Consider the following 12139-nt stretch of genomic DNA (forward strand, 5'->3'; position numbering starts at 1 on the left):
AACAAAGTAACTTGAATTAGGTATTTTATTGAACATTTTACTCCTACTCAACAATAGATACAACATGAGACCACGGTGCTTTAGGCAATGCAGATGTGATTGAACTGAGCTCTTAGGTACACTACTTTGAGCTACTCACCTACACAGCCAGACCATACAACAGATGTTAATGCAGAGAACCACTCCTCCAATAGCAGATGGAATTGTGAAGAGCAATAACCTCCGTAGGTTATATTCAGCATGATCTGTGTTAAGACAGAAACAACTGGGATTTTCAGGAGAGTTGACAAGTCTAAAACAAGTGTTATATTCCTTTGCTTTATAACAATATAGTAAACAATTGGGAGATAATAACCAAATAATAGCATTATAACATTCAGTATTGATGGTTTGCAATAATTATCACAATAATTTATATTTTTGTTAAAGTCAAAATTCTGGCATTACAGAATACAGTTTCTTCTCCACATGTTACAGTATAAACAGAACATTACTTCCATTACCTGTGAGGTTATTAGTGATGGTCAAATTCCACTCCATTGTCCGTACACCACTTTGATCATCTGTTATTTGACAGCTGTAGCTCCCGGTGTCATTTAACTCTACATTAAAGATAGTCAGCTTTGTAGGTGGATCAACACTCATCCTGTCAGAGGTGAATGTTCTTTCAGATTTATTCAGTGTGTCACTATGAGAGAAAATAAGAACTGTGTCCTTCTTCCAGATGTATGATGCATTCGTCTCTGAGTTATTGCAAACCAAAGTAACAATTTCTCCCAAAGAAGCTGATTCATTTTTCTGATATTTTGTTGAGTCACCTGCTGACTCTATGGGACAGAAAACAATAAAGACAATATTTTAAGTACTTTACTTTAAAGGACAGTGTGAGATTTTTAAAATCCTTTTAAGAAGTCATAAGAATGCAAATCAAACAGACAGACAGGTAGGCAGGCAGGCAGGTACACACACACATACACACACACTCAAACATACTGTACTATGGTCATCAACTGTAGCTTACCTGTAGAGACAAGGAACAGCATGATGACCACAGACACCAGGTCCCAGGACAGGAGAGTTTCCATGACGATATTAGACATAGCTGACTGACAGAGAGAGAAATGGACAGAGTGGAATGGAACATCAGAGTCTGAGATCAGTGTCACAGCTAGCTAACCAGGAACTCAGAGAGAGCGGGACATGAACATTTCAGTAGTCTGAGGAGGATGGAGAACAGAGGAAGTGGTGTGTGAGAGAGAAGCACAGAAGTGAGTTTCTCTGAAACATCACAGCCATTGAACTCAGAGACATCACACGGGTACTCAGCATTTTATTACTGAGTGATTTGCTGTGTGCTCAGAGTTAGATTTCAAGGTGGATTTCATATCCAAAAGCCCCATCCCCCATCGATGATCCCGTCCCCCAAAACTGTCAGACTGGCCAATAGCTTCTTCCCCTAGACCATCAGGCTGCTGAATAGCCACTAAGCAGCTATCTGCTTCCCCTGTCCCCCACCTGCCACCTGAACTTACCCACACACCAGGGTGTCACCAGTGTTTTATGTTCATGTTAACTCTAGTGTTATTGTGTCCGCCGAAGCCATGGCCCAGTGAGACACGGGTACCGGCCCAGGTAGATGGAAACAGAAAAGTCAGAGCCTTTTGGGTAAAACACTGGGGTAAATCCTCAGTGCAGGAGTCTGGCCTAGTGGTAGCGCTGCCCACTCCATACCACACATCTCCCTGGCAACGGGGATTTGAGCCCTGTCTTGGCCACTCTGTCTGAGCCATAGAAATAGATGATATTCAATGTTTTATTATCTGAAGCCCTTCTATCTAACCTCTCACAGTCATTTCATAAAATAAACCACATAAAGTGCAGCAACTGTAAGAGGTCTGACACCCCAGAACATACGACATTCTGAACTACCTCAGTGTAGAATGTAGTACATGACATTAAGATCAGTTTCACATTGACTCAATCACATTAAATCACTTGGTGTTTTTCAATGCTTTTGACCATTTAGATTCTGTTTTTTATCTTTACATGTCACTCCCTGACCGTAGAGAGCGTTTTATGCCTCTATTTTGGTTTGATCAGGGTGTGATTTGGGTGGGCAGTCTATGTTCTATGTTCTATGATTTTCTATTTCTAAAAGTGTTTGGCCGGGTGTGGTTCTCAATCAGAGACAGCTGTCTATCGTTGTCTCTGATAGAGAACCATACTTTGGTACCCTTTTCCCCCACCTGTTTTGTGGGAAGTTAACTATGTCTTTGTTCAGGGCACATAGCCCAAAGCTTCACGGTTTGGTTATTGTTCTTTGTTTTGTCGGCGTCATTTTTGAATAACAATTGGCGGGTTCCACGGGGAGTGTGGCAGAGTCAGGAAGCAGACCTGAGCCAACTCCCCATGCTTACTGTGGAGAGCATGGGACTGGTCAGGCCCCGTGCTATGGGGTGATGCTCACAGTGTCGAGGCGGAGCATTCACAGGCCGGTGTGTTCGGTGCCAGCGTCCCGCATTTGCCGGGTGGAAGCTGGTATCCAGCCAGAACGGGTGGTGTCAGCTCTGCGCTCGAGACCACCAGTGCGCCTCCACGGCCCAGTGTATCCGGTGCCTCGGCCAAGGAAGAGGCCTCCTGGATGTCTCCCCAGCCCGGTGAGTCCTGTGCCTGCTCCCAGAGCCAGGTCTCCTCTGTGTCTCCCCAGCCCAGGGAGTCCTGAGTCTCCCTCCTGTCCGGAGCTGCCAGAGTCTCCCTCCTGTCCGGAGCTGCCAGAGTCTCCCTCCTGTCCGGAGCTGCCAGAGTCTCCCTCCTGTCCGGAGCTGCCAGAGTCTCCCTCCTGTCCGGAGCTGCCAGAGTCTCCCTCCTGTCCGGAGCTGCCAGAGTCTCCCTCCTGTCCGGAGCTGCCAGAGTCTCCCTCCTGTCCGGAGCTGCCAGAGTCTCCCTACTGTCTGGAGCTGCCAGAGTCTCCCTCCTGTCCGGAGCTGCCAGAGTCTCCCTCCTTTCTGGAGCTGCCAGAGTCTCCCTCCTGTCCGGAGCTGCCAGAGTCTCCCTCCTGTCCGGATCTGCCAGAGTCTCCCTCCTGTCCAGGGCCCGCTATGAGGGTCCCCGCTCTAGAGGCGCCACCTAAGTGGGCCAAGCCAGAGGTGGAGCGGGGTCTACGTCCCTCATCGCGGAAAAATGCCCACCCAGACCCTCCCCTATAGGTTCAGGTTTTGCGTCCGGATTCCGCACCTTTGGGGGGGGGTACTGTCACGCCCTGACCGTAGAGAGCGTTTTATGTCTCTATTTTGGTTTGGTCAGGGTGTGATTTGGGTGGGCAGTCTATGTTCTATGATTTTCTATTTCTATGTGTTTTGCCAGGTGTGGTTCTCAATCAGGGACAGCTGTCTATCATTGTCTCTGATTGAGAACCATACTTAGGTACCCTTTTCCCCCACCTGTTTTGTGGGAAGTTAACTTTGTCTTTGTTCAGGACACATAGCCCAAAGCTTCACGGTTTGGTTTTTGTTCTTTGTTTTGTCAGCGTCATTTTTTAATAAAGAGAAAATGTACACTTACCATGCTGCACCTTGGTCCAGTCCTTCAGCCAGCCGTGACATTACATTTGGGAAGAAATTATCAACTCAAGAGTCTGCCTATATACTCAGGCGATCCATGGGGAACTATTTGTTTTGCTATTTTGTTAGTTTATGTGTGTACTGTCCCAAATAACTGTTGACAATTTTATGTTAGTTTAACATACAGAGGTGTGAGACAATCATGCATAAGAGTGGCTGGGGTAGTCAAACTCATACAGGATGTGTTTGTGTGGTCTTAGAGAGAGAGAGGGGGGTAGAGAGAGAGTGTAAGACTGAGGGAGAGAGAGAATGTTTTTCTGTGTTTTTTCTTCTTCTTTGAAACAGTGTTCTGAGGAAATACCACAGTGTAAATAAAGGGTGTGAGGTTACATTTTAGAATGTGCACTCATCAATTCCATTCAGGTGCTGCCTTGACTTTGACAGAGAGATGGGCATCTGTGGAGAGCTAATGGGTTCAGGTCAGAGGAAGTAACGGTTTGTCACTTACTGAAAACCCTGAGGTTTCGCCAGTAAGCGGGGCAGCAAGTAATGCATACTTCATGCACATGGAACAAACAGTAAATGTGTTGACTTAAGTACACCATTCACACAACCACAGAAACACACACACACACTCACACAATTAAATAACGTTGAAGTATACTATATAAGTTCAGTTATGTCAACTTTCTGTGATTCAAATAAAATTCTCCACCTATGCATCATAGTTCTATCATCACATACAGATAGTGGTTTTGACTCTTGCATCAACCATGTTTAAACAGGTCTCTATTACAAGAAAAAGAGGGGGTAGAAAGGAAACAGCAAGAGTGTGGGGGAAGGGGAGGGGAAGGGGAGGAGGGGGATGAAGAGGGGAAGACCAAGATAAGGGTGGAGGTATGACAGTGCTACAAGTGAGATGATAGGTACATATACAGTGTATTCAGACCCCTTGACTTTTCCACTTTGTTACATTATAGACTTATTTTAAAATGGATTACATATTTTTTTCCCCTCATCATTCTACACACAATACCCGACAATGAAAAAGCAAAAGCATGTTTTTTTTTGCAAAAATATAAAAAACTAAAAATGTAAATATCACATTTAGACAAGTATTCAGACCCTTTACTCAGTACTTTGATGAAGAACCTTTGGCAGCGATTACAGCCTCGAGTGTTATTGGGTATGACACTACAAGCTTGGCACACCTGTATTTCTGTATTTCTGTATTTGGGGAGTTTCTCTCATTCTTCCCTGCAGACCCTCTCAAGCTCTGTCAGGTTGGATGGGGAGCATCGCTGCACAGCTATTTCCAGGTCTCTCCAGAGATGTTAGATTGGGTTCACGTCCAGAAACTGGCTGGGCCACTCAAGGACATTCAGAGACTTGTCCTGAAGCCACTCCTGCGTTGCCTTGGCTGTGTGCTTAGGGTCGTTGTCCAGTTGGAAGACGAACCATCGCTCCAGTCTGCGGTCCTGAGTGCTCTGGAGGCCACTGTGTTCTTGGGGACCTTGTTTCCCCAGATCTGTGCCTCGACACAATCCTGTCTCGGAGCTTTATGGACAAATCCTTCGACATCATGGCATGTTTTATTCTCTGACATGCACTGTCATCTGTGGGACCATATATCTCACATATTATGTGCCCAGTACGATAGAGCAAGAAACTTTTCTTAGCAGATAATGACAACATGACAACAACAGTAGCTGTAGATGATGTAATGAAAAGTTGGAGGGTGGTTGGTAATGGAGGACATCCAGTGGATCCACGTCTGGGTGTTGGGCAGAACCCCTAGCTCCTGGAGAGAACCACATGGAAACCACGTGTTTGATACCATTCTATTTACTCCATTCCAGACATTATTGTGAGCCATCCTCCCCTCAGCAGCCTCCATTTAACTATATGTATAGCTAGCAACTAGCAAACGTTAATGAAAAATTGTTGTTGAGAAATGGTTGTACATAGCTAAATCTGGCAAGTTATCTAATTGAAGTTAACTGCTTAACGTTAACCTGAATTGTGAATTTCTCTGAATGTTGTGCCTCTTGTCGAGATCAGGGGTGTCTTATAGTACTTCGTCTGGAAAGAGAAAAATAAAATCTCCTTGAGGGATGCCATTGAAGTGCTAACCACATAAAAACTAAAAGCTGTAATAACAGTTACAGTAGCTTGCTTGCTAACGTTGGCTAAATACAACTGTCTGGCTAGCTGGCTAGCTGACTAGGCAGGCTGAAGAATATAAGTACAGTAGCTAGCAACGTCAATCTGTAAAACAGCTATTATTAATTCCTATTTAACAATATGTACTTATGTACAAACACATGGTAAAGAAAGTGTTCTCTTTACAGTCTTTTCGGTGCTCTGAAGCAGCAGGTTGTCACTGTCAAAAACACCGTCCTTGGAGAGAAATTCTGAGGTAATTTAGCGCGGACTGAGCAAACATTTATGCAGTGAAATAGAACTCGAACTGCCCGCATCCTCCTACGAGGTAAATTAGAGCCAAGCAACAGCCATGCAACCAGCATAGCAACAGAGTCTTTGGTTCATTACGCAATCTGGTCAGAATGTTGCAACAGAAGCTAGAACTCATCGAATCCCATTGTGACGTAGAGGGGGACACTATTTGGCAGGAGGACACTATTTGGCATGACAGGACCCAAACCTGTGGCTGACAGAGAAAAACAATCGCAGGAACAAGTGTGTGATGCGGTCACACAAGGTGGGCATGGTCAGTAATCAGGGTGAACTTATTCCCGAGGAGCTAATACTTGAGGGTGTCCAGGACCCATTTCATGATGAGGCACTCCTTCTCGACAATCAAGTACTTCTTCTCCCTCAGGAGGAGCTTCGTGATGACATACATGATGGGGTGCTCCTCACGTTCCTGCTCTTGGGACAAAGGGCTCTTACCCTTGTGTCAGACTCGTCAATCTGGACCAGGAGGTTTTTTGAAAAGTCTGGGGTGACGAGTACGGGGTGCGAACTTAGCGTGTCCTTCAGGGCCTGGAAGAAGGGGAGAAGCTAGAGCGGCAAAGTTAGGTGCGAATCAACTGTAGTATCCTGCTAACCCCAGGAACGACTTCACCTGCCTCTTGGTTTTTCACATTTCCCCGCCCAGTTTGATAGCCCAATCACTACACCTCAGCATAGCCCAGCTTGAACTTGTGGGGGTTTGCGGTCAGCTCTGCATCCCTTAGCGCATCCGCCACCGCCTGTAACCTACAGAGATGGGACTCCCAACTGTCACTGTGCACGATTATATAATCCAAATAAGCAGCAGCATACTCACGTTGCGGGCGCAGGATGCGGTCCATCAGTTCATCCACCCTCGGCCTGAAGTAGGTGTCGAATTTACTGACCTTGTTCAGGCCCCGGAAGTCGTTACAGAAGTGGACGGTTTCGGCACCAGCACTATAGGGCTAGACCACTCACTGTTGGACTCCTCCAGTACCCCCATCTCTAGCATTGTCGTCACTTCCCATTGGACTGCCGCCCTCTGGGCTTCTGGTATCCGGTATGGCCGTTTACTGACTTTTTCTCACGGACGTTAGTGGATATGATGTTCCACAAGATCTTACGCTCTGGCACCTCTGAAAACACTGCTGTATTCCGCTGGACCAACTCTAGGAGCGATTGTCATTGGCTCGGGCTGAGGTCTTCCCCAATGGAAACTTCGACAGAGGGCAGGTTCTGCTGTGGCTGTGTCCGCGTGCCACTTCTTCCATAGTTTCACATGGTAAAGCTGGAGTGGTTTTCTCTGCCCCGGTTGGCGTACCTTATGATTGACGTCACCTAACTTCTCGACAATGTTGTAGGGCCCATGCCACATAGCCAGGAATTTGCTCTCCGTTGTGGGGATCAGAACCAAGACCTTCTCACCCGGTTGGAACTCTCGTAGTTGGGCCCTCCGGTTGAATATATGCTCCTGGGTGCGTTGCACCTGTGCCATGTGCTCCCTCACCACTGGCAAATTCGCCTACATCCTCTCCCTCATCTCCTCTACTTGTTCCACCACACTGCGAAGGGGGTTGGTTGGTCCAGCAATCCACTGGGCCGATGACCATACAGGAGATCAAAGGGGGAGAACCCAGTGGGCGCTTGGTGTACCTCGGTCACCAAGAATATCAAGTGGGGTAGGAGCTAGTCCCAGTTCCTCCCGTCTCTCTCGATTACCTTCTTCAACATCTGCTTTGGGGTCTTATTGAAGTGTTGGACTAGCCCGTCCATTTGTGGATGGTACACACTGGTCCTCACCTGTTTGATTCATAAAATATTGCAGACATCTTTCATCACACTAGACATGAAAGAGTTGTACTCTTATCAGCCTATGCTGCAGACTACCTATTCTCTGATACACACATGCACAAACACACACAGAGTGTTTACTGTCTATGCATAGTCACTTCACCCCTAGCTACAGGTACAAATTACCTCAACTAACCTGTACCCCCACACACTGACTCTGTACCGGTACCCCTTGTATATAGCCTCGTTATTGTTATGTTATTGTATTACTTTGGATTATTTTTCGTTGTTTACTTTAGTTTATTTGGTAAATATTTTCTTAACTCTTTTTGAACTGCACTGTCGGTTAACCTGTTGCTTCTACTCGGGACGCTTGCGTCCCAACTAGAGCTCTGGAAATGCAAATGCGCTACGCTAAATGCTAATAGTATTAGTTAAAACTCAAAAGTTCATTAAAATACACATGCAGGGTATCGAATTAAAGCTACACTCGTTGTGAATCCAGGCAACAAGTCAGATTTTTAAAATGCTTTTCGGCGAAAGCATGAGAAGCTATTATCTGATAGCATGCAACACCCCAAAAGACCCACAGGGGACGTAAACAAAATAATTAGCATTTCGGCGTTACACAAACCGCACAATAAAATAGAAAACATTCATTACCTTTCACCATCTTCTTTGTTGGCACTCCTAGATGTCCCATAAACACTATTTGGGTCTTTATTTCGATTAAATCGGTCCATATAAAGCCTAGATATCGTTATATGTAGACTGTGTGATAAACGAAAAAAACATCGTTTCAAAACGTAACGTAATTTTTTAAAATTCAAAAAGTCGACGATAAACTTTCACAAAACACTTCCGAAATACGTTTGTAATGCAACTTTAGGTATTAGTAAACGTTAATAAGCGATAAAATTCATCAGGAGGCGATGTAAAGATCATTAGCTGTCCGCCTGGAAAAATGTCTGGCTAGAAACTCAACCAAAATATCCGGTCCTAGACCGGATTAGATACGGTGTCCTGTATGTGTTTGACCAAGAAAAAACTCGAAGGGAAATGACAAGACTCTAGACACCCTGTGGAAGCTGTAGGTACTGCAACCTCAGTCAATTAATTGTGGTTCACGTTTATCAATGGGTTCAAGTAGCGCATGGATATATTTTCCCCATTTTCAGTGATCAGTTTTTCCTGTGCTTTTCGATGTAAATGCCGTTCTGGTAAAGCCACAGCAGTGATTTAACCAGTTTTTTAAACGTCTGAGTGTTTTCTATCCACACAGACTAAGCAAATGCATATACTATATTCCTGGCATGAGTAGCAGGGCGCTGAAATGTTGCGCGACTTTTAACAGAATGTTCAAAAAAGTAGAGGGTCGACTGAAGAGGTTAATAAGGGCTTGTAAGTAAGCATTTCACTGTAAGGTTTACACTTGTTGTATTCGGCATGTGTGATAAATAACGTTTATGATTTGATTAAAAACTTTTTACGGCTGAGATCCCGTTAACGGGATAGATATGACAACAGCCAGTGAAAGTGCAGAGAGCCAAATTCAAACAACAGAAATCTCATAAATAAAATTCCTCAAACATGCAAGTATTTTACACCATTTTAAAGATACACTTGTTGTTAACCCCACCACAGTGTCCAATTTCAAAAAGGCTTTACAACGAAAGTATACCATGCAATTATATTAGGTCAGCACCTGGTCACAGAAAAATGCCATTTTTCCAGCCAAAGAGAGGAGTCACAAAAAGCAGAAATAGAGATAAAATTAATCACTAACCTTTGATGATCTTCATCAGATGACACTCATAGGTCTTCATGTTACACAATACATGTGTGTTTTGTTCAATAAAGTTCATATTTATATCCACAAATCTCAGTTTACATTGGCGCATTATGTTCAGTAATGTTTTGCATCCAAAACATCCAGTGATTTTGCAGAGAGCCACATCAATTTACAGAAATACTCATAATATACATTGATAAAAGATACAAGTGTTATGCATGGAACTTTAGATAAACTTCTCCTTAATGCAACCGCTGTGTCAGATTTCAAAAAAGCTTTACCGAAAAAGCACACCATGCTATAATCTGAGTACATCACTCAGAGACCAAAACAAGCCAATCAGATACCCGCCATGAGTCAGTTAAAGTCAGAAATAGCATTATAAATATTCACTTACCTTTGATGATTTTCATCAGAATGTACTGCCAGGAATCCCAGTTCCACAATAAATGTTTGTTTTGTTCGATAAAGTCCATAATTTATGTTCGTAGAAACATGTCAAACGACAGATTTCCTTTGTCTTTAGAAAGGAAAAGGAACGCAGCTAACTCTCGCGCACGCCTGACTGAGCTCATGGCATTCTGCCAGACCTCTTACTCAATCAGCTCTTATTCTCTCCTCCTTCACAGTAGAAGCCTGAAACAAGGTTCTAAAGACTGTTGACATCTAGTGGAAGCCTTAGGAAGTGCAATATGACCCCATAGACACTGTATATTGGACAGGCAAAGACTTGAAAACCTACAAACCTCAGATTTCCCACTTCCTGGTTGGATTTTTTTCTCAGGTTTTTGCCTGCCATATGAGTTCTGTTATACTCACAGGCATCATTCAGAAACCTCCGAGTGGGGTCCCTTACCTATCCAATACTAATAATAATATGCATATCTTAGCTTCTGGGCATGAGTAGCAGGCAATTTACTCTGGGCATACTCAATACTGCCCCCAGCCATAAGAAGTTAATGGAGGCCTGCGAAGAAAACAGAGACAAAACAAATCTTTGATCAGATAGAACAACAATAGCAGTGAGAAGACATGAGTTGAATTTATATGTGTATGTATGGCAAGGGGATGTGGAGTGTGTGGGTGTGTGTGAGTGCGTGCGTGTGTGGCTGTGTGTATTTGTGCGAGTGATTCAATGCTGCTCACATCATGGCTCGTCTGTGACCCTGTCAGACACTGATGGATGTTTGTGAATATTTTAGATATTGTATTTTCCTAGTGAGCCCCTGGCTCAACACAACACAATACGAGAAAACACTGATATTGCTCCTGCTGTCCTCTACAATCTGGACATTATTATCCTGTACGATCTGAATACTGCATGGGCTCCAAACAATAGCAGAACAGATGACTTCACATGGAAAGCTTGTATTCCACATGTTCTCATACATCAAGCCAAGCAGAGAAAGCCTTTATGTTGCACTAACACCAAAAAGAGATTACACACAGAGAGCTGCTCCTGTTAGAATCTATTTTAATGCTTGGATAGAACGTGGTTTAAAAAAGACTTGAGATATCTTTGTTTTCTTCTAACACACATAACACATACAGTACGTACACATCATTTTCTATTTTCACATTGGAGAGACATTTTTCATATTTCTCTCCAGAATAGCTCATAGCAGGCAACAGCCCTGTATATCTAATCTGATTTTCTCTGCTGCCACTGGCAGCCTGGTAGCAGGTAATATCTGCCCGACTGACACACACTGTGGGAGCAGATAGGAACAGTGTTGATGAGGATTCTGTATCATATCAGCCCTATAGAGATTCTTACACACACCTCATGGGAGAAAAGCTGACAACCTGTCAAACACAAACTCTCTTCCTCCCTCTTGTCTCCCTAGGGACAGATCGAAAATAGGGGAGGGTTGTCAAATGTATTTTTTTTGCTTTGGAGAGAGTAGTCTGTTTTTTTTACTGGGGCATTTTATCCCTGTTTTACATGAACTATTTTGCAGGTTGTGGTGGAATATTCTATTCAAGTGAGAGAGACTTTGTTATTTCCTCAAACAATCATCTTTATTCAACATTGATTTATTATTGCAATAATGAAACCGTCGACTATCTCTATCTCGGTGACACACACAATCACATCTATAGAATGCAGGCCCAGTTAGACCGGAGACTTATTTCTCACATAGTGAACACCATTTCTTCAGCCGGTTAGAGGGGTTTTGAGGTCCACACCGTTTGCTCAAATTATCCCGGACTGGGCACCCTCGCTGCGGGCCCCGGACTGGGCACCCTCGTTGCGGGCCCCGGACTGGGCACCCTCATTGCAGGCCCTGGACTGGAGCCCGTCGCTGAAGGCTTCGGACTGGGGACCGTCGCTGGAGACTCCGGACTGGGGACCGTTGCTGAAGACTCCGGATAGAGGACCCTCACTGATGGGAGGAGACATACAGGAGGCCTGGTCCTTAGAGGAGGCACAGGATGAACCTGGCTGTGGGGGAGCCTTGGCAGAACTCCTCCAGGCTGAATGCCCACTTTAGCCCATCACCACCCGAGTGCAGGCACAGGTCGAACCGGGCTGTGG

At 44.6% G+C, this 12139-nt stretch overlaps 1 protein-coding gene across 1 annotated transcript in view; it reads right to left on the reverse strand.

Annotated features, from left to right (window-relative positions):
- The window catches only part of LOC115112584 (uncharacterized), a 57801-nt gene extending 56568 nt beyond the window's left edge, over positions 1–1233 (reverse strand). The window contains exons 1-3 of the mRNA XM_065014820.1: positions 1022–1233; positions 504–827; positions 140–245 (exon numbers count right to left, since the gene is read on the reverse strand). Coding sequence (XP_064870892.1) covers positions 140–245; positions 504–827; positions 1022–1100 — 509 coding nt within the window. The 5' untranslated portion in view covers positions 1101–1233. The remainder of the gene's footprint in view (positions 1–139; positions 246–503; positions 828–1021) is intronic.
- Positions 1234–12139: the final 10906 nt, after the last annotated feature.

The sequence above is a fragment of the Oncorhynchus nerka genome, linkage group LG3 (assembly GCF_034236695.1).
Source record: "Oncorhynchus nerka isolate Pitt River linkage group LG3, Oner_Uvic_2.0, whole genome shotgun sequence".
NCBI classification, from domain to species: Eukaryota; Metazoa; Chordata; class Actinopteri; order Salmoniformes; family Salmonidae; genus Oncorhynchus; species Oncorhynchus nerka.